Source organism: Sinocyclocheilus anshuiensis, unplaced genomic scaffold, assembly GCF_001515605.1.
Source record: "Sinocyclocheilus anshuiensis isolate Anshui unplaced genomic scaffold, SAMN03320099.WGS_v1.1 scaffold111, whole genome shotgun sequence".
NCBI lineage: Eukaryota > Metazoa > Chordata > Actinopteri > Cypriniformes > Cyprinidae > Sinocyclocheilus > Sinocyclocheilus anshuiensis.
The window spans coordinates 72,512-99,485 of record NW_015552549.1 but is presented as its reverse complement, the minus strand read 5'-3'; the positions used below and the strand labels follow the sequence as shown (position 1 = coordinate 99,485).

Here is a 26,974-nt window from a genome sequence, read left to right as displayed (position 1 = left end):
GCGCTGCTGCTCTGTGGCTCACTGCACAGAACAGACGCCGAGAGAGGTGACACTTCTCCGGGAAAGTCAGACCTCGCATTCGCGGGACAGCACTGGCGAAATCTTCCAACTGAACCATAGCTAAGGTTTATCCAAAAAAGTCACTAGGTTTGTCAGTATAAATATTCTATGGGAAAAAGCCGCTAAAAATGTCTGAAAGTTGCTAAATCTAGTGCTAAAGTCACGCTCGTGTGTGTGTGAGACACGGGAGCTGATGGCAGGGGGCGGTGGATATTTGTGGTGGTCAATGTGGATATTGTGGATGAGTTCTTCTGTCATCACGTTCTATTAGTTCTACAGCTTCAGTTTCGGAACTTTCACGCTTAGTAACATACAAAGCTGTTCCCTCACCACAGTGCAACAGTGAAAAGGGACCCCTTTCAAACATTGTCGCGTTCCAAACGTTGTTTAAGCGACATACGCGGTATTGCGGTATTTTAAAAATTCATATCATGACAAAAATAAACACCGGTATTCGGTATGAACCGGTATACCGCCCAGCACTAGCTTAAAGACTTACTAATCTATTGATGGGGCCCATTAAATGTTCACAGAAATGAACATTCTGGCATAATTTATTCACTCTCATGTCTATGGAACCCCTAAGGGGACATGGTGATAGAAAATTTGTATTTCAAAACGTTTTGCTCTAGAATGCAAGGTTCCTCATGGTAGTGTAGAAGGTTTGTTGTGAGAAAACCCCAAAGTATTGAAATATATATTCTTTCCTCTTACCTCATATTAATTCCACCACAAATGTTTTGTGATTGAATGCAAGGTCCTCCCATTTCTTTCTTTCTTTTTTGTTTTTAACAATCTTTGTGTTCCTTTAGGGGCTCAATACATTTTTTCTCAAAAGCATATGACTGACTTTCTTCTGTGAAACCTAAAATGAGAAATTTATAGTATGTTCAAGCTGCAAGTAAGGCATACAGGGCATACAAGTAAATGACAATTGTAAATGGGAAATTTAATTTTTGGGTGAAATAATCCTTTAGCATAAATATTGGTATGCCAGCCTCATTTATACTATACATTTTTCATTTTTTATATATTTTTATTTGTTATTAATCTAAAATTGTAACAGAGGTATTACATATTTCAGCATAAATACTTGCATTATTTAAATAGATTCCCTCAATGACATGGCTATTCCCTTATTCTCAGATATTCAGGAATGCTACGAGGTTACCCTGCAAATGAATGCAGCACTAAATGGAGTTAAAGACAGCAGCTCTGTGGAAACATGGGAGGTAAGAGTTCCAGAGAAAGGGCAGCTTTATTTTATTACGTCATTATTTACTTACCCTCATGTTTTTCAAACCCTTATATCTTTGTTATCTTACATAAATCTGACTGATCTGGTTCTCAAGTTTAGCTCACTGACGGTTGAAGCAGTTAACAGCTCATAGAGGGGAAGATTGTAAGTGAATATCTTAAATTTGACCTGTTAATCGCACAAAGCTGATATATGGTCCATATTTTATGATAATTTTGTAGTGCATTTATATCTGTCCCCAACACTTTTCTCTGTTCCCAGTAACAGCGATTAGCACAGAAAAAGGTTTAGAAAAAAACATAGGGGAGGGAAGTTTACAGAGAAGTGCTGGACAAAAATAGGGAAAGAATGAAAGAGAGAGCCTGTGGAAGTTACAGACACTACAGAACATTAGTCATATCTAGAAAGCACTGCAGTGATAACACCAAGTGCTCCTCGGTGGGCTGTGTGATGATGTCACCAGGACCTTTCGTTACAAGTGTCTGCAATCACACGACTGTGCAAAGTATTTATAGGGAGAGTACAGAAAATAACCTCAACCTCTGTCTGGGTTCTGTTAAAAGCAACTGCAGTGAGGGAGGATCACTCTGTGGTCTCTCTGAGGGTTCACACAAACATACATTCGGGTTTGACTAAAATAGTCTCTGTTCATCCAGTAAAGGAGCGCCCTGTGACTGATGTTTTTAATAGATTATAGAATGAAGTTTCCCATCATCTCAATGGTTTGAGACAATCCAAAATTGGGGAGATTCAGTGGGAAATTCTGTGGTATTTTTAAATTATTTTTTGTTGTAGCAAACAGCTTTACAAACTTCAATTTCCTATATCTTCTTATAATCTGGTGGTTTTTTAGTGATTGTTCATAGAAAATCAGGCTAGAATATCGGGGGAAAATTCAAAATGTAGTTTTATATCTTGTAATACCTGAAAACACTGCACAACAATCATGTAATGGTAATGTGTTTTTAAGACCCATGAACCTAGTCTGAACTAGTATGTGCCATAAAGATGTCAGTAATCACAAGATTGCACTGGATGGATTGGTTAATACAGATGATGTAAGTGGGCTATCCACAATTTTTGATTTATTTATGTATTTTTTGCAAGGCTAAAGGATGATTTTACTGAAAAACTAGACTTTTCATTAAGTAATACATAATATCATCAAAGGGGTCATATGATGTTGCTAAAAATAACATTATTTTGTGTATTTAGTGTAATGAAATGTGTTTATGCGGTTTAAGGTTAAAAAAACACATTATTTTCCACATACTGTACATTATTGTTTCTCCTCTATGCCCCGCCTTTCTGAAACGCGTCGATTTTTACAAAGCTCATCGGTCTGAAAAGTGAGGTGTGCTGTGATTGGCCAGCTATCCAGTGCGTTGTGATTGGCCGAATACCTCAAGCGTGTGACGGAAATGTTATGCCCCTTACCATACTGTGATGCTGCCCTGTCAGGCTGGAGCGATGAGACAAAAACATTAAAACCCATTATAAACGAGGCATTTGTTGCATCCAGTGGGGACATAATTATGGATTATAATGACTTATACTGTCTTTTTTTACTGTCTTTTCTTGCATCGTGCCGCGTAAACATAAAACCTGTGTGTGTATATATATATATATATATATATACAGTATATATTTTGTTATTCTGAAAAATACTGTTATAGGCCACCCTGCTCTCTATCGGCATCGGCTGTCAAAAAAAACAATATCGACCACTAAGCAAAACACATTAATGAAACAAATGAGAAGCGGACATTTGGACAATCTCTGTGAGCATAATTTACCCCATTTCAAATCTCCAAATGGCAGTTTCCAGAAGCATCACCTTATTGTGACACATGTTCCACAAAAATACTGAAGGGGTCACTATTGATTGAATGCTTTTATATTATTAGTAATAGAAATGCAAACATTATAATACTTTCTCGTTTACTGTCAGCAGCAAATATGCATTTATATAATTTAAACTAATCAGATTTACTGGAGACGCACAATCGACAAACTTTAAACTCATGCATTTCAAACTATGCATTTGCCCACTGTCATATTCATGTAATTTTCACCATGTGCTGGATGAAAAATTAGTGTTACCTTGGCTTTATTTGAAATAATGTAGTTCCCAACGCACACAAACTTCCCAGATTACCCTGTCATTTGGACAATCTCTGTGAGCATAATTTACCCCATTTCAAATCTCCAAATGGCAGTTTCCAGAAGCATCACCTTATTGTGACACATGTTCCACAAAAATACTGAAGGGGTCACTATGTGATGTGTGGTGGAGACAGTCACAGGCCTCAGTTTGTGTACAGCCCTGTTCTCTGAGAGCGAGTGAGGCTGGCGAGCGAGTGAATGTCCAGCTCAGGCTTCATTAGCATTCATAACGTGCGGTCACCTGAGAGACGTTAAATGAAATTAGTCTGCAAGTTGGTGCAGATGGAAGGAAAAAAGACCCTGGAATAATTGACAGAACAATCATTACAAACTCTTTGTGTTAAACAGCCAGGGGCAGCGGGTCTTCCCTTTTGTGTTTTATATTACCTACAGTTACAGTCTATAATATAACAGTGTTATGTAATTTGGTATCAGTTTTATATCTGGGAATGTTGGCTACAAATTTTTATTTAAATGTATCAAGCTGTACATAATCCAGCCTCAGTATATGTAGCGAGCAGTCATCATGTGTCAGCAGTGATTCAATGGCACTGGACACCAGCAGCTCCTCCATGTTACTCTCTTGGTTTGAGACTGCAGCAATCCTGCATGTTCTCAGCTGCAGTGTCCATCTCGTAGCTGAGCTGATGATAGTATGACGGCAAACCTGGAGTTTGGCAACAACTATTTATCAATTCAGTTCATGGTGGTCCAATGAAGGCAATGATAAAAATGGTAAATTTGCATTGTGTTTTGTTAAATGTTGCCTGAAGGCAGTTTTTTTTATGATTGTAGATGTGTCTTTATTTGTGCTTTTATTTGCGTCAACTTAAATGGGTGTGGCTTGGCCTAATGCTGTAAACCTGCATGCCTCTGTGTGTTTGTTTATATGAACACACACTGTTATGAGAGTAGGACAGATCCTAAAAGAACATTCTAGAGTTGAGTTTGTTACTATTTGGGAAGGGAAAGTGAGAGAGCCTTTGTTCTATCTGCTGTCATGGCCTTTTCCAAATGCTGCCCTCTGCTGCCTGTGGCCTGTGAGTGCGAGATACATTATGATAAACAGGTAAGAACTAATCTAATCAAGTTCTGGCCCTGGTTGTCCATCTTTTGATTTTAAGATTTTATAGATGTGGATAGTGGTCAGTAATTGTGTTTCAATGTGCATAGTATGTTTGCTGGCACTTGTTTTCTCCCTCTTTTTTTTCTATAAAGATGTCTGTCCATCCAGACCATCTTGCAAATGGTGCTATTTGCCTCTCTGCACTACTTTCCGTTCACATAACAAATAACTCTTAGTGCCCATGCTGGAATATTCCACAGCCCAGGAGCGGTTGTTCAGTTGTTCACAATGAAAATTGTTTTCCTGTGGTACTTCATAGACAGTTGTGTAAAAACACAGTTCCACTTTAGTCTGTTTTACCAGATTTAGTTAAATAAATTAATACTAAAAATAAATATTGGATCAGGGCATTCACGTTTTTCATAGAATTAATTATTAGATTTTATGCTGTTTTTGCTGATTTTATGCTGTTTATGCTATGTATTCATCACCCACTAGATTTGACTAGGTTGAACCCCTAATATTGAATATTTGGTTACATCAGTTTAAGGGCTTTTTTCTTGTCTCTCTATGCAATCTACTTATCCTGTATGATTTGTTCTTGCAGACCTCAGGCGAAGAGGGTGTGTCACGTGTGCGTGTGACCAGCAGGAGGAGCTCTCAGAAGGTGGAGAGAGTGGCTGGAATAGTAAGCCGCTCCCTTGTAGGGACACCAAAGGTTAGTGGCTGCTAAAACACTAAAAAGGATTTATAATGTATAACACCTTCAGAATGGTGCTTTCAAATGTCGCATGAAATATTTCCTGACATAGGGATTTGTTTATAATTTAATGTCTATTTCATCTCAGTGTCAGTGCTCAGGATCAGTGTGAGAGGGTTCCTGCCTGTTGTGTTTATACACAACACTTTGCACTGTGCAAAGCCTAGATGGTCATATTTGACCGTACCTCCACACCTCTATGTCTTTCGGTGTCTTTTGCATGAGTGATGCATTTTTAGTTGTCTGAAGTAAAATAAATTTCAGTGTTGTACACAGCGCAACAAATCAATATCAAAACAGTTTCAAAACATTTTTATGATAATGCGTAAAAGCGCATGCTAGGCTTTTTTCCCTTATGGGCTGTTCACACAGAACTAGATTTTGCATGTAAAACGCTGACACAGGGCAGAATGGAATGAAAAAAAGGTCTAGTTAAAAGTTTTTAGAATGCTGTATCATATGCAAGATGCCTTAAACAACAAACATGCCCGTCTAGTGCAGGGGTGACAAACTCAATTCCTGGAGGGCCAGAGCCCTGCAACGTTTAGATTCAATAGATAGTATGTGTGTTGGTGCAGGGTTGGAACAAAACTGCAGGGCACCGGCCCTCCAGGAGTTGAGTTTGACACCCCTGATCTAGTGCATGATTACGTGGAGAAACTATGGAAAAGCAATGCAGTGGAATGCAAAAACATTCTGTGTGTATGACTTACCAGGTTCTTTGACTTAAATGATTTTAGCAAATGGCTGCAATATAACGAAGAGTGAAAAATTTAAGGGGGTCTGAATACTTTCCGTACCCACTGTATGTGTTTTTATGCCTTGGAAACTTTAAAATGTAGATTTGTGTGATATGCTGAACATTGTAGTGGAGAATTCTGATTAAAATAATGACTATCGTACTTTGCTGACTAACAAAGTTGAGGTTTTACATCAGTTAGAATGGGTTGGAAACATGCTTTTTCAGTGTTTGAATTTTTAGCATGCACTTAATTAAATCATATCATCATAATTTCCGTAATTATTGCAAATTAAAAACCCTATACATTATTTTTGTAAAGAAAATGTTCAATGAAAAATGTTAATAAAAAATATAATGGAATTCTATAGAGTGTTAAAAAAAAAATCTGGGCCAGTTAAAATATCAGGATGGTAAATAGAAATTTTGTATAAATCCTTATTGTTGGGCTCTATGTTATGGAATTTTATACATTTGATTATGATGTAATCATAAAACACATTTCCACTGGTTAGATTTTGACCACAATCTGATTTAGAGAGGTTTTCATGGTACATATTCATATTAGTGAATCCATATGGATGGTTGCAGTGCAGTTGTGTGTTCACATATGTAGATTGTAGCTAGGCTGCAGTGTAGCTGAAACAGGAATAAATATGCCACGATGCTGCTGTAATCACCCAGTCTTTCAGTAATACTCTGAGCGAAGGCACAACAGTCAGGTTCTACCATATCATGGCAGCTCTCGTTTTCACGTCCTCCCAATCACAGCACCCCCAGCGGCATGTGGCGGCACAGTGCCTGCGGGTGCTGGCGTTTCAGATGAGCGAGGATCTAGCGCGAGGGATGGGGGCGTGAGGTGGAGATGGCAGCGTGGGTGTGGTCTCGGGTCGTGGCTGAAGAGCGTGGGACCGCCACGTTGAGAACAGAGAGCCTCCATTGTCTACATCAAAGCGCAGGCTCTTTGCAAGGCAGCAGCGTTCTGTTGACTGTGCTGAATGTGGTGTCATGTCTTCTACACATTAGGAGGGGTATGTGGTGGAAGGGAGGGATGAAGAGAGAGCTGCAGAGGGAACACGAGTGGGGGAGGATGGGGGAGTGAGGCGAAGCGAGGGCCGGTGCAGTGCAACGCAGTTAGAGCTGGAACGGACACCTAGAGCTCAGCCTTCCACATGTTGCCATGGAAACCAAATTCCTCCCCCTACTTGCGTCCCTACATACTGGCTGCCTCTCGCGCTCCTGCTCTCTCTGTTGCTGTTTTCCTGTCTCTGTTGCATCTTTCTGCATCTCTCATATGCGTTCAGCCACATAACATGGCAAAAATGCGTGTGTTGCATCCGACAGTGTGTTATGTGACGCTTGAGATGGATGAATGTGAAATGATGCAGAATCACCAATCCAAAATATGTATTTGGCAACACAAAGGAATCTCTCTCTGCATTCAGAACCCTCTCTATGATCAGGCTTTCTCATTCCCAGTTGTTCATCAGCAAACATTTTGAGTTACCCCCCTCCCCTCCCCCAGAGTAATTTTCAGTCCAGTCATATCTTTCTCATGGTTGCGTTTCCTCTTTACTACATTTTACTTTTGCTCTTTTCTGTTTATCCTTTTCTCCAGGCCCATGCACGATTCTTTTACTCATCCCTCTTCTCAATACAATACCTCACCATGTACACACTACAGATAAATACGGATGTCGCTCCTGTTCTGAGAGCTTAATCCTGTTTTGTACACATACAGCTTGTTTAGGTGAGTGACAACCTAAGTGCATTTGTAGACGTTATCTGAAGTAAAATAGATTTCAGTGTTGTACACAGCACAACAAATCAATATCGAAACAGTTTCAAAACATTTTTATGATATTTTGGCTATATCTGAAGCGCAGCTCGTAAAAATGCTTGCTAGGCATTTTTCCCTTATGGACTGTTCACACAGAACTAGTTTTTGCATGTAAAACCTTGACACATGGCAGAATTGAATGAAAAAAAGGTTTAGTTAAAAGTTTTTAGAATGCTGTATCATATGCATGATTCCTTAAATAACAAACATGTCCATCTAGTGCTTGATTATGTAAAGAAACTATGGAAAAGCAGTGCAGTGGAATGCAAAAACATTCTGTGTGTATGTTTTTACCCGTACCCATATATAGGTTTTTTGATCATTGTGCTTTTATGCCTTGGAAACTTTAAAATTTAGTTTTGTTAGATAAATATAGTTTACACAGTTCGGTTAAACGAAATTGGAAACCACACTCTGCACTGTTAAAAAAAAAAGTAATTCAAATTTACTGTCAGTTAAGTACAATTTGTAAAAGTGATTCATTGCTCTATTGTTTTTTTTTATTAATTGACGTTGTGTTATTGCCGATAAGACTTTCACATGTTATACAAGTCACCATCTTTACTTACTATGGTCACTATTAATAGGGCTCCTCAATTTTGGGAAAAAAAAGAAATTGAGATATTTATGATAAAAATTGTGATATAAAATATTATTTAAAAAAATAGTACTTCTTTGCAGGATTGCACAATTTGGCCCAAAATTTGTAAGACATTAATGTGACTAAAACACTACTGCTATTACTAACTACAATAATAATATTGAATAAATAATAATAATAATAATAATAATTATTATTATTATTAAAATAATAATTAAAAGTATTAAACAACAACAACAACATAATAATAACGATAATAATAATAATAGTTAGAATAATAATTTTGTACTAAGTACAAATATTAAACAACATAATAATAATAACAACGATAATAATAATAATAATAATAATAATTTTATTTTACAGTACAACCGTACAATTTCAGTAGCCTACTAATATTTTTATAATCTTTAATTTTATAAGTCATCTTTTTTATAAGTCATTAAACTATTAAACTTTTATTTTGGCGCAGGGAGCCCTTAACTTGGTGCAAGATTGTTGGTTCATATTGCGTTCCCAAATGCATGTTACAAGCAATTGTGGAGATGAGTTTGTCTGGAGCAGCATTTACCGTGAACTGAGCCATTCTGAGAAACTGAAACCACCAGATCACAAGTTGCTCACGTGTAAAAGAACACAGTGCCACACATGCAGCAAACATGCAGCTCATATATTGCATAGATAACTGTCGCTATGGTTACAGGCATTAATTACAGCTTTCTTGAGCACTGAAAAGGGGCTTGACTTTAGTTCATATTATTTGTTCATACAGACATTATTCAATCCACTCAACACTCAATTCACTCAATTCAACACTGTTGTCAATCCCAAACAATGCTTCTGTGAACGTAGCCTCAGAGAACAATAATTTAGGGATTAATTCCTGCATTTAATGCAGCTGTGACTCTCACAGTGTACGTGTCCCTTATCAGACCCTTTTTTCTCTTCAAGACCTCTCAGTTGTCCAGTCATTTCACAAGCATCTTATATTCCCTTTCTCTCTTTTCCTCTCTCTCTCTCTCTTTCTCTCATTTCCCTTATCATTACGCTGTCAGTCGGATGTGCGGTGTTTGGTGCAGCAGCTGTTTTCTGTCACCAGGCCTATTAATAGGAGTCACAGTCTTCACAGGCACTTTAGTTTATTGTGTCAATGTGGAGGAGCAATGACTCAATGAGTTATGAGTGTTTAGGTCAAAACCCTTTCTTGGCCTTGCAGCAGTGCTTCAAAGCCGTGCACATTCATTGCAATTCAAAAAGTACAGTGTTTGCATTTGTGTCATGCATTAATAATTATTGTATCATGTTTATGTTGCCTGTTCAATAAGAAATTCTCCTGACTATAATCACAGTCTTTCAAAGGCTGCTCTGCACCTGTTTCCTACAGCAATTCTCTGCGGTTCATTCAAAGGAAACCTTCAAGAATGTTACTGCCCCTTTAAGAATGCCTGTGTCTCATCTTGCCTTATATGGACATACATCCTGTCAGGTGACAAGAGTGCAGTCACATGGGCTGCTATGAGAATGGACAGAAATTCCAGAAATTTGTTATAGATACCTGCAATGTGCGAGAGTATGTGGGGGTTGTGAGGCCGGCTGGGGGGGTTTATGTAATGTGAGAATGCAGAAACTGAAAATGAGGCTGTCAGATATGAGATATGCTGTGTGTCATGAAGTAGAATCTACATCCCTTTGTAAAACCATAACACAATCATTCTCAATTATTTCATAAATCAGCAATAGGCTCCCTTCCAATTTCCAAGAGTGGGTCAGAGGTTGGTTTTCATTCTCCAGGAATTCTCTCAGTGCCTATACACTGAGAGGTGCAGTGAGGAATACTACATAAAATATTTGAAAATATATTTGTAAAATTTTTTTCTTAGTCAAAGAGCAGTCTAACCCGTCAAGCAGATAGAAGGGGCATTCTTAAATTGTCTCTTTTTTAACCGTCCAGCTGTAGTACTTTTCTTCATTCAGCCTGGGAGGATGCATCTGTCTCTACCATCACACAGTTTCCCTCTATGTGGTCGTTTGCAAGAAAGAATAAGGCTGCAGACAGAAATGAATACAGTTTTGTATGCATATTTGAGCCATAATAAAACATGCTGCACCAGCTTTAAATCAAATAATATTTATAGCATTTCTACATGGTTTTGCACTGGATTTACATTTGCACATGTAATTATTGTAGCAAGAACATCTTAGATGACATTTAAGAGGTGCTTAAATGTTACTTGCAACACATGGCCCCTTTACATGCATTAAACTATAAGCTATTTTGGCAGCGGATGTGGTGCAAGGTCCTGATCTGAATAACTTAAGCATCTTGTTTTTCATTTCTCAACAAACATTTCTGTGTACTGATATTCTAGCTAATATTAACAGACTTGGCCATTGATTGGCAGTGACTCACTTTTTTAAAGATTTGATATTATGTAATTCTTTAAGGTGCAGCATTTTCCCCACATGCACTCACACTCTGGAAGATACCAACACAAACACATAATATAATGCCAGCATGAAATGCATGCATATAAGCACGCTCTGCTTCCCTGCCTTTCCCTTTCCTCTTCATCCTTGGCCAGCTGCATTAAAAATTCCTCTGTGGAGACCATGGAAGTCTGCATCCTATATGAGAACGTGCTGTATAGACAAGGGGAGCAGAGGGAACAGGGTGGTCGTAGCATGAGCCCAGTCATGTGTGCTGTGATGAATATGCTTGCATTGCCTTTTTTCAGCCACCAAGCAAGCACCACCCATATGCTCCCTGTTGGCATTGGCATTGTTTCTTTGTGATACTCGCACCGTTCTAATCTTTGATTGGCCTTCCTCCTGGAAATCGGAAAGTTTGCCGGAATAGTATATTGTGGTAATGAAGTGAGTTACCGTTGCATATAATTAAGTGTGGCTGAGCCTGCTGTTTGTGCCTCCTGGTGGGGTCGGAATAGAATAGTGTGCAATGCCTATTAGAACTGACTCAGCCACAAAAACAAGTGAATTCACACATGCATAAACAGAGAAACACACACATACTGTAAATGCTCATGCATGCATATACTCGCATCAGTAAACACTCAGCTGGTTTCTAATGTTTATGCTCTTGTATATTTGTAATAGTATAACAGTCTAACCGGCCAACATCTGTTTAGATTCAGCTACAAAATTATGGCATTTCAGTTTAAGTAATCCTGTCAAAGCCCTCAGTAGGAGAGTCGCTTGGGTCACTTGTTGTAATCAAATTAACATGGATTTTTTAGTGCTGTAGAAGTATTGCCTAGGTATGCAGATTTACATCTACAGATGTCAATAAATTCAGTAAGGTCTTCCCTTAATAAAAAGAAATAACAAGAAATTGTGCAACTCAAGCCTGTAATTGTGCAACTTTCTCAAAACGATGCAGTTAATTTGATGCATAAATTTCTACATTGATTATTTCTTACTTTACTGAGCCTTTCCGTGAGCCTACTCTGCTCTGATTGGTCAGATGGCCTAGTCTGTTGTGATTGGTCTACCGCGTACAGCGCGTGTCGGAATCAGTATTTATGCCCATTGCCATAGAAAATATAAACATCTATTATTTATCATACTTACAGGTTGTGATTCAGTGGAGCCAGCTGGTCCAAATAAATTGGGTACTGAGCCATCTTTCAAGAGAAAGCGTTGAACTCCCCGAGATTAGAGAAGCAGTCGTCAGTAAAATGACGGGAACACAAAACAAGATTGGAGTTACTGCTGGAGTTAATTTTAACCACTGATTCTTTGCAGCCTCATCTTTCAGAAGCGAAAATAACACAAATTTACCATCACAGTGTAGGACACAGCATCTTCTCGACATTATGTTAACCACACAAACAAGCTTACAGTGTTTGAGTGTGGGTCAAGTTGTTCACGGCTGGCCAACGTAGAACATATTATGTGGGCATTATGCAAATATGTTACCCCATGATGTGTAGCCATCACGGAAGTGGGATTCGAATTACTGAAGACCTGTTTAGGCTGTTCAGAGTTGATTCTTTCTTTTGGGATTCAATAACTTTATTTTTCGCGCGCTTTCGGCTTTACAACTTTGCAGATCGTTTACATTCACATACAGCTACATTACACACTGCATGAAAAGCAATATTCGAAATGGCATAATAGGGGCACTTTAAACCAGCCATAGAGAATATTTTTACTTTTAAAAGTAACAACTGAATCCCTGCACATTAAAGATGCACTTTTTCTTGGAATTGTATCTTCATGTATTTAAAATTTTTTCATAGCTAGTTTGTAGTGTCTAAATTGGATGGTTTAATTTATCCTAAAATAACTTCACAAATGAACCCGGTACACAAATAGATTAAAACGTTGTCATCCATCAGCCCCTTATGTTTTCCGTTTCCAGTATAAACCCTCAAGGTAGGTATTCAGTCTTTCTTACAGTGAAGCCATGCAGCTGAATAACACGCTCCCTGCGTCTCCATTCGGGCTCTGTGTGCTGCCTGATTTTCAGGTGCGCTGGCCCTTTAAGAGCAGCCACTGAAGCAGTCAGTCCTGTGTTGGTGCTTCCCTCTCACTTGCTTGCATCCCTCCGTATAATCCACATCTAGGGCAAGCAGGCTGAGAGTCAATCCAGTGCTCAGCTCCTCTCTGCAGGCTGGGAAAAGAGAGACAGGAAGAAGGCAAGAAAACACTTCCCAAAGCAGGAGGAAACGCAGACGGAAGAAATCTGGCAAGCAGAGACATACAGAGGAAGATTTGATCACGGATATCATTTATATATATAGAAATTGTTTATATATATATATATATATATATATATATTTGTACACACGCATATCAATATTTATAGAAATATATATGTATACGTATATACCTGTATATTACTGTATTTGTGCTTGTCTGTTTATATCAATATTTTTATATGTTTTTGTGTGTGTGTAAATATATACATATATAAACAAATTAATATAAATATCTATGAATTTATATACGTATCACTGTGAACCAACAGAAGCAAGAAGAGAACTCGACCATCAGGGCTGGTCTCTGATTCCGAGATCATACACACTATTTTCAGCATTATTTTTCCAAACCTTTTGCATCGACCTGAGGAAGACTACCAAGCTTTTTCTATTTTTCATCGCCCTGTTGCTACCTCTTCATCTTTTTCTCGATCGGGAGGAACAAAGAGGAGGATAACTGGGTTCGTGAAGATTCCTGCTGCCGTTCCGTGAGCTGAGCTGCACTGCGCGCTGCGTTTGATCTGAGCAGGCAGCAGCAGCAGCAGCAGCAGCAGCAGCAGTGAGATAGAAAGAGACAGAGAGCGCCGCATCGCGTGAACTTCTCTCTCTCTCTCTCTCCCTCTCACTTGCTTGCATCCCTCCGTATAATCCACATCTAGGGCAAGCAGGCTGAGAGTCAATCCAGTGCTCAGCTCCTCTCTGCAGGCTGGGAAAAGAGTGACAGAAAGAAGGCAAGAAAACGCTTCCCAAAGCAGGAGGAAACGCAGACGGAAGAAATCTGGCAAGCAGAGACATACAGACTGCACTGCGCGCTGCGTTTGATCTGAGCAGGCAGCAGCAGCAGCAGTGAGATAGAAAGAGACAGAGAGCGCCGCACCGCGTGAACTAGCCAGCATGCACAAACATCACCACTGCTGCAAGTGCCCAGAATGCTATGAAGTGACCCGCATGGCCGCCCTGCGCAGGATGGACGCCCCGGCATATGGAGACTGGCAGCCTGAACCCTACGGATACCCCGCTGGATATGGAGGCGGCCAGACCTTACCACCCCAAACCTCAGGCGGAGGAGGGGGAATGGGTGGAGGGGGTACATTGGGAAGAAGTAAAGGGAAAATGATGTCAGCTGGGGGTCCTGGAGGTCCCAACCCCAAGAGCCAATCCAAGTGCGGCCCCAAGGTGAATGGTAATAACTCAGGAGGGCAAGGAGGATGGTGGCCCGAGTGCACCTGTTCCAACCGGGACTGGTACGACCAGGTAAATGCCGTTTCTGTGCCGCTGGGGGCATTGAGAGTAGGCAGCAGGCGGTAGGCAGTTGGTGTATATGTGGTCGCTAGGTTGAAACTGAGCAGAATCAGAAAGCTCCCGTGTAGCTGCTAAAAGATGCATCATTTTTTAAGGGATTCATCCAGTGTTGATCCTTTCATACTGCATGTGCTGTAATCTTACAGTATGCTCATCAAGATTGATTCTTGCAGAGAAGGAGTTTAATCTTCAAGTATTTACTGTTCCATCAGTGCTTTATGGTTTCATCAATCCCCTACGTACATACTTATCTAAACCCTCATCTGACAAGGACTGACAGGGCCGCTGTGACCACGCAACAAGTGCATGTAGCTCCGCCAATTTAATTCAAGGATGGCAGTAACCTGCCAGCACTGCTGACCAGGCAAAATACATGATCAAATCTAATGTCCAGCAAGTAATGGATTCTAGATTTGTGAGGTGAAAATGTGGATGTTTTATGGATCTGTGTGTGTGCATTTCTTATTCATTTCCATACTCGTCCTAGTCACTGATTGAGATACAACCAGAAGTGAGGCGTCTTATGAAATATAATGTACACTTCTTGTCCGTGACTGTTCTAGCTACATTTTAACCTCATATTCGAACCAAACCAGTGTGTAAGTGGCAGCAGGGGTGGGGGAAGGGTTGCTATGAATGTATAAAATGGAGGAAGCAGGCTCTCATGTGAGAACGAGCCCGCATACATGTTCTATGCCTTCAGTGTGTGTGCATGTCTACGGTGTGGGGGTGCGTGTGAATGAACAGGTTTTTATTGGTATTTGTGCATGGCCGAGGGAGAGGGAACGTAGAGAGAGCAGCAGAGACGCAGAGAAAATGGAGGGTGAGATCTCGATGGCAGCAAGGGTGAAATTTCACCAAGCGCAGGGAGGGAAGGCGTAAGCAAGGAGCTGACTAATTCTGCCTCCGTTCAGAGGATGGGAGAGGCATCAGTCAAAAGCAGTGCGGTTTTTCACTCATTCGCTTTTGTTTTAAACATGAATTATGCATGTGTTCTTGGCAGCATTTGCTGTAAACCGAATAAATGAACCTTTAAGAAGTGATATTTACTGTTTATTCTCTGTTTTTGCGATAATTTCCTTCTCGTTTTGATGTATGGCGTCCAGAGAGGTGAAATAAATTAGCATATATCTTCTCCTGTGCACCAAATGCAATACCTGATAGGCACGAGCACTCCTAGGGCATATTGATGGAGTGTATGTTTAATTAATGAGAAGGAAATTGTTTAACAGAGGTATATAGGACAATGACACTATTAAAGCTTCTTGTATGTGAGGAGGAGACCATGGATCATCCTGCTGGTTTCTCCTCTTCTGGCCAGACTGTTACCTGTCAAGATTATTAAAGAGGCTTTAGTTATCTTTGAAGGTCTTGTGGATGTGTTTCATTTGCGAAGGCTATCGCTTCTGGGGTAAATTGGAATGAATTCCAGCTTAGAATGAGGGTTGAGCAGTAAAAATGGGGAAAAATGTTCCTCATTGCGGGGGGAGAGGATTGCAATCATTAAAATGGCACAGGAAAGTGGTGGTAATAGAGGTGAAAGTGCCAATGTGGAAAAGAGAGAAATCAGCCAATAAAGACAGACGGGTTGAGGAAACAGAGTGGGTTACATAAGAGAAGGCAGTTGTTGGAGCTGCATGAGGAGACGCTTTTGAGAGAGAGGCTGTGGATTTGTGTGCTAGCATTTGCCCCCTACTTTTTGTGAGGACACATTTATTGGTTTCTAGCGCTCTCAGTGCATATAATATATAATCATATCTGCAGAAAACATAATATTCATTGCGGGTGAAATTATGTAGAAGATTCTCATTCGTTTTGTGGCAAATCAAAAGATCAGTTTTCGCGCACTGTGTTATTGTGGCCAAATTGCATCACCCCATCGCTTTAGCTCTGTGTTGTGCTTTAATGGTGAAGTGTGTGTAGTTTCTGCACCACCAGCATCACCAACCAGAAAATAATGGTTTTTAACATGTCTACCATTGGGAAACCAAACAGATTCTTCCCCTAAACAGTACAAATAATGTTGAAAGCACTGCAGTTTTTAGTTTTTAACCTTTAATAGCAGTGCCTGTATTTTTGAATAATGTATTTAAATGTTAAAAAATAACACAGTTCGCCTTTAAAGCAGTATTGCCTATTCATCATTTGTTTATGGATTTTAAAATCAACATTTAACCAGTTTTTGCAACCCACTTGATGTATTTCTAAGTGAAACTGGATACTGAATGAGAAAAAAAGTAGGACAAGACTTATTTTTGTTCATCTATAGTTAATTTTATTAATCTGAATTTGATTGGATTGTGAAAAGTGAACGTTAACAGAATGGAGCCAGATGATTAAGCAAGAGTGGTTTAAAATGTTAGAGAAACAAGCATTTTTTTCTTTGAAATAATGTGCAATTGTGAATCATGCACAGTCTGACTAATAATTAATAATAGGGTTTATTTTAAAGTGACATGTAGCCAAGTATGGTGTCCCATGCTCAGAATTTGTGCTCTGCATTTAACCCATCCAAGTGCACACACAGAGCAGTGAGTAGTGAACACACACACTGTGAACACACACCCGGAGCAGTGGGCAGTTGGGGTGCCCAAGGGCTCCTCAGTCGTGGTATTGAAGGTGGAAGACAGAACTGTACATTCACTCCCCCACCTACAATCCCCAGTACCGAGACTCAAACCCACGACCTTTGGGTTACAAGTCTGACTCTCTAACCATTAGGCCACGACTGCCACCCAATTTGATTTCAAGATTATTATCTGCATTAATTCAGTAGATTTTTGATGGATGGGGTGGAGAATGAGAATATTTCTTCGTCAAATTAAGTGATGTGTGTGTGAAAAGAACTGGGCATCTTCAGAATGAACCGTCTGTCTCCAGGCACCAATTTATCATTTTGTGCACTTGAGCTTTATGGCACAATTTAATGGTTATGATTAGTGTTAAATAACAAATGGCCCTTACAACATTTAACACAAGATGTTAAAATTTTGACAGAATATTTTTTAACAGAATACTTTTTTTAAATATATGTGCCTGATGTAAGTTAACGAAGATATCTGGAGGTGATGCATATGTACTGTTCTTTCTAGTGCTGGATGCTTTTCTGTGATTCTGTCAAACCTTTTCCCTCGCAAAGTAATCGATTAACCTGCTTTTACTTTCTTTATATCAATAACTTCTTGATGGGGCTAACTACTAAATTACAGTCCACGTCCTGCTCGGTCGCCTGTCTGTCAGTGTACATGTGCTCAGGAACTGCGTGCATCACATATGTTGAAATGCACTTGAAATCTGAGAATGAAGGAGCAGATTTTAAGAAAGACTTCACTCGTCAGATGTCCTCGCCTTTTACCCCCAGCTGCAGTACAGACAGCCTCCATCTTAGAGATGAAACGTCTGCATCATATCAAGAAGCATTTTTTTTTGTTAACCCATCCTTGTAGCTGCAAAACATATGGACCAGGCTGAAATGATGATGCAAGCGATGTTGAAATGTATGTGACAGTATGTGTTCTGGCTGCATTACAATTAGAGAGAAAGGCGAATTGATGCTGTTTTTTAGCTTCTCATTGTCTCATTCATAAGATCAACTATTACTATAGATGATTCATAGATCATCATCTTCCTCAGTCCTCCCGAGAAATGAAACTTAATAAATCATGTTAAATGCTGCATATTAAATAGCAGGGGAACTATAATACATTTATTTTCATCAGTGAAACAATAGTAAAGCAAGCATAGCATATTTCTTTTTATCTATTGGATAAAATATTAATTGAAGAATTAAAAATGGATATTTAATAGCTCTTACACTTGCGTCATTACATGAGTTAAGTGGTGAATACTATTAATGAGCAACATGCATTTAATATGTAATTATTTCCTGGAGCAAATGACACATTGTTTTTGTTAGTCATGTTGTAATTGTCCTAACTTGGGTAGTGCTGTGTAATATGGACACCGTAAAATGCTACTCATTTTATTATCCTATGTAGAATTAGTTTTTTCCCCACATTGCATAAGTAGCATTCTGTAAAGACAAACATAAAAAATGTAGGTAAAATTATTATTTTAAACCTTTTAAAAAATATTTAGCTTAGTGATTCGGTGTGGAACATCATTTTCATATGCTGTCATGTATTATGTTTTTATAAATACATCTATAAATTCTAATTTTATTTGTAAGATCTCTAAATTAAATGACTAGTGCATTGTGTAGAAGCACTTGTCAGCTTAACTGTTGCCATTAGCAATCAAAAACAGCTTTATCCAGTATCCTGGACATTTGCAGTTGGGAGGTTATGAGAGCGGTTGGTTAATTTGCTTATATAGCCTATTATTTAAACTACTGCATGACATGACCATTAGCTTCATGTCTTAGGTCTTTCTCCAAATTGCAATACAGAAAATTAAGAATCTTTGAAAGTAGAATAAGAAGTATTTCCTGAATATAAAAATTTAGTTTACATTTTTAACGTAACTACATTTCTATCAAAAAGTTGTTGTACGCCCACATTGTGCTTACATGCTTGTATGTCAACATGCTTCTATAGCAGTTGAAAGATTAACGGCACATCTTGCGAATCACATTTATCCAATTTAGGTTACGTGTAGTACAATGCCTTAATGGTTCCTCTTGCAGATGCCCAGTGTAGCCAATTTATGAGAAATATATCCTGATCAAGTATTTGTATTTATTAGAATGAAGCCTGGCATCACAGTGCTTTCGATGCAAAAGAATGCAAGAAGTACATTTAGCTTTTTTTTTTTTTGTAAAGCATCTCATTAATGGCGCACCCTGCTATATCAGAGGTGATATTCTGTGCTCTTGTGATCTCAGCAGTAAACCAAGTTCCTCAGTTGATTATGCATGTCATAAATCAGGAGCAGGGCTAGCATATGTGAGTGCTTACGGATGGATCGCTAGCTTGAGACATCAGCATAGACAGTAATGTATTCATCTGAGAGGAGGCTGGGTTTGTGAGAGATTTTAACAAATTGGATTTTCATTTGTAATGTGGGGTTTTGGGTTGCAGAAAGAAAATCGGATGGGGGTTGGGGGTTATGTTGTGGAGGAAGATAAGGCTTACCTCATCGATTCCAGACGAGACCAGTTTAGGGTTGGTCCCATGAGACACTCCTCTTTCCATCAAAACCAATATATGTCCTTCTGGAGAGCTGAGAATTTGTTATAAGGCCACACATGTGAAGACAAAATGCTGCAAGATTAAATGAGAATGTTAATATATAGATTATGTTAATATATAGAGAATATTAATATATAGATTTTTTACTCTTATTTTTTTTAATTTTTGTAATATTTTGTTTTCAATGAAGACTCTTCTCACACACACACACACACACACACACACACACACACACATACTTTATATATTTTCTTAGACCCTGTTAGAAATGCTAGTGAAAATGCTTACTGTATCAGTAAATAAGTAAATCAAGCTTATGTGATCAGACTTGATTTATCTCAATAAATCTTAAATATCATATTTGTAAATTCCATTAATATAAGGTATGGTCTGATTTATTGTAAGGCAAATTCTATTGGATGCATTTCATCTGAAAATATTCTAAAATTTAGTTTGCAATTATTAGGTAAACATACAGTATAGTACATTAAATGTTGTTAATATTGTTGATAATGGTATTGTTGAGATGTACACAGATGAAGTAAATCCCATCCTTGTGTGACAGGCAAAACATTCTTGACATTGACAATTCTTGACATTGTCACATGCTTTTGCATTATAGTATAGCACATTTGTTAAATGAGATAACCAAGACTTGCCACATTTCTAAGTGTGTTCCTTCAAATGGATACATGGTCTTGTAAGAGAACGGTGTTTGATTCTACCCAACACTGCATAGGTACCCAGTTAACTTTAGGTGTTGCCATAGTGACAAAAAGGCTAGAAATCCTGCTGCCCGAGAGAGCGAGCTGAATTCAGTGACATTTTACAGACATGATCGTGCATCTTCATGACAGCATTTTTATTTGCTGACGCTGCAGTTACCTTGACATGCAGAACTTCACAATATGATTTTTTTAATTGTGCATGCATTGATGTAGATATCAGTGATATTATCTGTGCAGTCTGTTTTGAGAGGGCATGCTATATCACAGTATCCTACTCTACACACACATATGCAGCTATTGAAGCAGCTGGCCTGGACAGGAAGATGACCACATCATATAGCTCATTTCATTTACAGCATTATGTTATTGATCTAGAGATCTACAAGGCTGAAAAACCTACCACATTTGCTCAGTAAGTGATTGTTAGAGTGCATTGTTTCACAGCCTTCTCACTGCTGATTAAGTATCAGTTGTCAGAAGGCTTAAGGATGCTGAATGCAATCCATCAATCCATCATCCTACTCACTCTCTCACACACACACACACACACACACACACACACACACACATATGCAAGCCTTTATAAATCTGTTCTTAAAACAAAATGTACTCAGCCTATAAAAAAACGATGAAGGAGCGCATAGAAAATCACTGCAAATGCACTATAAAACGGAGGAGAAGGCACACTGCGATATTTATGCATACTTTTAGAGTTGGCTTTTATAAATCAAGAAAGGGTAAAGATGTGTCCCTGAGAAAACTAAAAAGAGATAGTTGACTGTGTTTTTATGGGAACTTGTGGATTTGCGGTGTGATAGAAGTTTTTTTTTTCTGTGATGAAGTCTAGCATTGTATATGCATAGAACTTGTATGTTCTTAAACAATCCCACCTCTGATGGCCATTATTGCTATATCTCTGCTTGCCTGTGTTTCTCCTTTATCCATCCATCCAATGAAAGAATAAATAAATGGAATTCAAAATTATACAGCTATAGATTTAATCCATTATATATAGATATAGATTTTAAACCATTCTGATTTGTTTACCGTTTTTGCATCCAAGAAATGTAATTCTTGCGATTTCAACATGTCCTCATTTGTGTATATTATTCATATATATTCTAAATAGGCAGAATTTACAGCAGAATGTTCAATACATCACAGAAAATAAATTGCCGTAAGATTGCAAGACAAAAAAATTCATGATTATGATCATCAAATGTAGGGTTGGGTATCGATTGGGTTTTTTACGATACCGGTGCCAAATCGATACTTTTAAAATGGTACCGGTGCCTAAACGGTGCCTGAACCGATACTTAAAAAAAAAAAGAGCCACAAAAAAAATACAAAAAAATAAATGTATTTCACGATCTGGGTCATTATTTAATACAAAACAATATTTAATACAAAACCACACATAATGTTTCTATTGTATCTCTGTCAATCATGCTGATATTGAGTTAAAATGAGTTCTTACTCTAAGGCTAATAAATGTATTTCACGATCAGGGTCATTATTTAATACAAAACAATATTTAATACAAAACCACACATAATGTTTCTATTGTATCTCTGTCAATCATGCTGATATTGAGTTAAAATGAGTTAATTGACTGAGTGCTGTCTGTCACTGTCTTTAATCAGTTCTGTGAATGACTGTATGGTATGCCACATGCTCTGTAATATGTTTTATATTAAATATTAAATTTTCAAATGAAAATAGCAACATGATCGTTTTATAAAGTATGCGTTCATATGTGTTAAGGGCTAGATTTCCGCTGGAGGAAACAGCTGTGGTGTGATGAGTGGTGAACGCAGCGAAAACTTTACAGTAGATGCGAAACCGATTGCTCCCTCGTGACCTTTTGTAAACTGTATTTATGACAAAGAACTGCACAGATACAGATATTATAACAATCTATCGATAAACACACATCTTGTGTCCTCTGTTTCTGTTTGAGTCCGTTTGTGCAGCGCCGCAGCGCCCTGCGGATTGAAGAGCACGCTGAAAGACGTGGAGGAGACGAAGTCTGCCGCCGTTTTCATATGAAATTTAAAGGGGACTGACTCTGAGGCGATCACGAATTTGTGTACAGTTTATGGAGCTAATCGCTATAGCCCCGCTAAAAATGGCCTAGCGACGCCCATGCTTCTCACGTCCATTTCGGGGAACCAGGACAAATATTTCAATCGATCGCTTAGGCATTGGAGCTAATCGCTATAGCCCCGCTAAAAATGGCCTAGCGACGCCCATGCTTCTCACGTCCATTTCGGGGAACCAGGACAAATATTTCAATCGATCGCTTAGGCATTGAAGTGGCACCGAAATCTGCGTTCTGATTGGGTTCTAGTACATACCGGTTACATAGGTTTCGGTACCCGACCCTAATCAAATGTAAGAAGTTGTGCCAACGCAGCTGGCCCAAAACTGTCTCATGCTGTCCCTGAGCCATCGGGCCACTCTTATTATCAAGCCCTGAGTTTGTTTATGATATTTGTAGCATTGCTTGTCTGTTAATCTTTGGATCTTTTAATGAAAAATGAAGCGCATTATTAAGATTCAAGTCATCCGTTGACCTGCAGCAGGATGTTTCTGTGCACTAACCCACTGCGTGAGCTTTACACATTGTGATATTTCCCCATATAAATACATTTGTGTGGGTGTTAATGTGAGTGACTGTATTGCTCATGGCCATTGACCTGTCAGCCATATGCTCTCAGCTGGCGGCCCTGTTGGAGCGCAGCTCCCCTGCTCCGCTCACTGCCACACGTGGGGTGGGGAGTCGAGAGGGCTGTTTATTTGTTTGCTCACCTGCTTGGTTTCATTTCTTGTTTTTGCTGATCGCAGTGGTGACTGTTCTAGAAAACAGAAGAATAGCGGTCAGCTTACTCATCTTATTCAGTTCTAGATGCATCCACCATGCTGACAAGGAAGGCAGACATGTACACATGCCACCGAGAGCCATGGCACAAGCGTCGCTTGCTATAGCAGCATTGTCACAAAGCCCTCCCTGCTGCTTCAGTTTAAGGGCTAACATCCCAATGAATTTTAGAGCCTATTTTTAGAGAGCTTGCACAGTCATTCCCTCTTTTGTGCCGTTACTCTTCCCCTCTCCCTGTGTGATGCTTCAAATACCAGTGGCTGCATTTTGCGCCGGCCGGCGTTAAAACACCCACACGAGATCATAGAATCTGCATGCATCACAATCAATAACTGGAGAGTGCTGATCCACGAGCCTCTGACACTCTCTGTGTGTTGTGGGAGTCTGTGGGTGCTTTTAACAGAGTTTTTGAGCTTTCCAATGCTTGTAATTTTAGACCTTTTTGGCTTTTACCTCTACTGTGGACTCACTCGTGAGTGTACAGCAATTGCAGACCTAGAATATTCTATACACAGAATTGCTTGCATTCAGTGCTTTTCATTAATTTCAATGTATGTAGTGTAACATACCTTGTGCCAAGGCTCCAACCTGTGAGTAAAATTACTTACAATGTAATTAACTGACAGATGGGAAAACTATATTTGTGCTGAAATGTCCTTTTATCAGATTTAATTTAGTGATGAGGCATTGGTTAATTATATCTTTAGAGTACAGGCCATTGTGTTCTGCACAGCATGACCCATGAGGTCCCATCTGTGTACGAATCGTTCTAGTCAAACAGATTCATGAATCACTACTAATCGATAGGATTTATTCTCACTCGATAAACTTTGAGTCATTATTGATTATTGCTGATTGTATGATTATTCATATTGAAATGAGCCGAGAACCATTTCTGCAGTGTTGTGAGAATTACTGTACACCATCTGGCTGTATATGAAAAGGTGTAGTTAAATATACAACCAAATTTTGTTTCGATTAAAGGTATAGTAATTAAAGAAAACATTCAAATATGTGACAAAAATACAGTTGGTTAATCTTTAGCATAGTTAGGCCCAATTGTAAGGTTGAATTGTTTGTTATGTGTTGTTTTGGGAGCAACACTAAAAAAAGCTAAATTTAAGGCTAAGATCACATTGAAATAGCTTGCAATTAAAGCTTTCCATTTTTAACATTTCATAAAGCAACATTTGACAATTTCTTTTTCGAACAAGCTGAAATACTTTCACAAAACTGAGGGATAACAGAGAGATATTTATGTGGCACAAATGCATTCAGGTTCACTAGAGTGACAGCGTTAATTGGAACAACTTTACAGCAAAAAAACAACAACTAGTTTATATAACTTAACAGAAAAATTGTGAAAAGCAGTATTTCACTTTATATTCACTACAGAAATATAATGTAAAATGTATGCATGTAATTTCCCAACTTAAAAAGGTTATTTGGCTCCTAATTTTTTCATTTGTCATAGTAAAATATTTTAGTTGCATCAAATGAGGCTTTTAAAAATAGAAAAACTGTAAATTTAAATGCAAGTTTAAATGCATTTTCATCCCACTCAGATAATGTTCATATGAGACTGCCAGTAAAGAGCGTTTCTTGAATGCAGAGCTGCTCTGTGTGTCATCTCTCATTGCTGCATTATCTAAGTAGCCCTTCAGCCATTTTCTGGATGTTTCCAATTTTCATAGTGTTTTCCCCATCTTTTTTCTTTGTTCTTGTTCTCATCCCTTTTCCCCTCAAAAGTTTCTTCACAGCTTCCAAAATAGCATCTTTTTTTCAGAGAATGTTTATGCACATTGCTCTAATGGTCTCTGTTTATCCCTAAAAGGATGTGCATAAAAAGCAGCTGTAATTATAATATCACTCTTGCACCTTCAAAATCACCACAAAAAGCTTTGTTTATATGTAGTTCATTCTGAATACTGTACATTCTGTAAGAGCTTGATTGAAAGTTCAGCATGAGCATGTTGCTTTTAATTAAATGTCTTATGAATTAACTAATATCTTGAGTGTGTGATGTCATCTGTAGGGTTTGAATATGAATATGCACATATTTGCCCACATGCAAAAGTTGTTATATGCACAAAATGCTTTAAATACATATTGTAAAAAGAGAGCCTTTATATAATATATATCAGATATTATGTATGTATCTCTTTAGTAGCTTTAATAGATAAATTATCAAACATTATATAATACTTAGATCAATACAAATAAATATGAAAATGTATCAAAGTTCGGATGATTTCTGTTTGAAAGTATGTAATGTTAATCGTTATGTACAGTAACTAGATTTGAGCTTTTTCTGTAAACAGTGTGAAGTAGGTGGTTGCTAGGACATTGTTATTTGTTTGCTAAGGTGTTCTGACTGTTTTTAGCATGTTGCTAGCAACTGCCCTGAACATCCTAACAATTGTATGCATGTCATGGGTGGTTGCTGTGGTGTGGTGGTTAGTTGCTTACTGCCCCAAATCCTGGTCCCTAGATATAGCATGGAATCCTGCTTCACTCAGGAGATTTTTTTGGATTTTTTAAATCCATTTTGTAATCCAACAGGCTGATAATTGTTTTGAAAAAGTGATTGCTTAGAAAATTAATTGCACATCTCTCATTAACAAGCTGCGTGATTTGCAGCATCATTCATGTCCATAGCGTAAGCGTGTGGGACGAGTTACGCATCGAAGTTTAATTACGTAGGGTTACTGCTTCTGTGGTGTGTTCCTTTGTGAGTACCACTAATAATGTTATTAGAAAGTGTCACTAATTCATTTTTCATATGCAGCGTTTATTCCGCCTTGTCTTATTCGGCTCACAAATTGGGAGTGTTCAGGCTACATGCATAGTGACTCATGTCAGGGCATTCTAATGTAATCCAGTTTTTTAATCAGATTTTTGGCCCTCTAGAGGTTGAAGTTGTTATGTTTTCTAACACATTTCATTGGCTTCATTGGACATTGGCTGGATGGAGTAATAATGGTTTGCATGTATACATCTACTTGCCCGCAACACACAGACTTGCTCACTCACTCTTCCTCTCCAGAGAGATACAAATCAAGCAGAACATCCTTGATATCTGAGAGTCCCAGCTGCCTCAGGCCACAGATACAAGAGGGTTGTGCCAAGCCTGTACAGATAACGTGCTGGATTATCGGCCTACCATTACATGGTTTGCAGGCAGCGCGTCTGTGTTTGATTTAACACTTGAGTTTGTATGGATGGGTTGTCTTAAAGGGATCATATGATGTTGCTGAAAAGAACATTGTTTTGCGTATTTGGTGTAATACAATGTGTTTATGCGGTTTAAGGTTCAAAAAACACATTATTTTTCACATACTGTACATTATTGTTGCTCCTCTATGCCCCGCCTTTCTGAAACGCGTTGATTTTTACAAAGCTCATCGGTCTGAAAAGCGAGGTGTGCTCTGATTGGCCAGCTATCCGATTGGCCGAATACCTCAAGCGTGTGACGGAAATGTTACGCCCCTTACCATATTGTGATGCCGTGTCCCGGCGCGACGAGACAAAACCAATAAAACCCATTATAAACGAGGCATTTGTTGCATCCAGTGGGGACATAATTACTAATTAGAATGACTTATACTGTCTTTAGTTTTTATGCGTTGCGTTGCATCACGCCGCGTAAACATAAAACCATGTCTGCATTTGTGATCGGAGAAACGACAAACAACAAGCGCT

At 38.6% G+C, this 26,974-nt stretch overlaps 1 protein-coding gene across 1 annotated transcript in view; it reads left to right on the top strand.

Moving 5' to 3' along the window:
• The window catches only part of LOC107664309 (disks large homolog 3-like), a gene marked incomplete at its 3' end in the record, with an annotated part of 110,631 nt that overhangs the window by 24,645 nt on the left and 59,012 nt on the right, over nt 1-26,974 (top strand). Inside the window, exons 3-4 of the mRNA XM_016454837.1 lie at nt 1,207-1,292; nt 5,158-5,268. Coding sequence (XP_016310323.1) covers nt 1,207-1,292; nt 5,158-5,268 — 197 coding nt within the window. The remainder of the gene's footprint in view (nt 1-1,206; nt 1,293-5,157; nt 5,269-26,974) is intronic.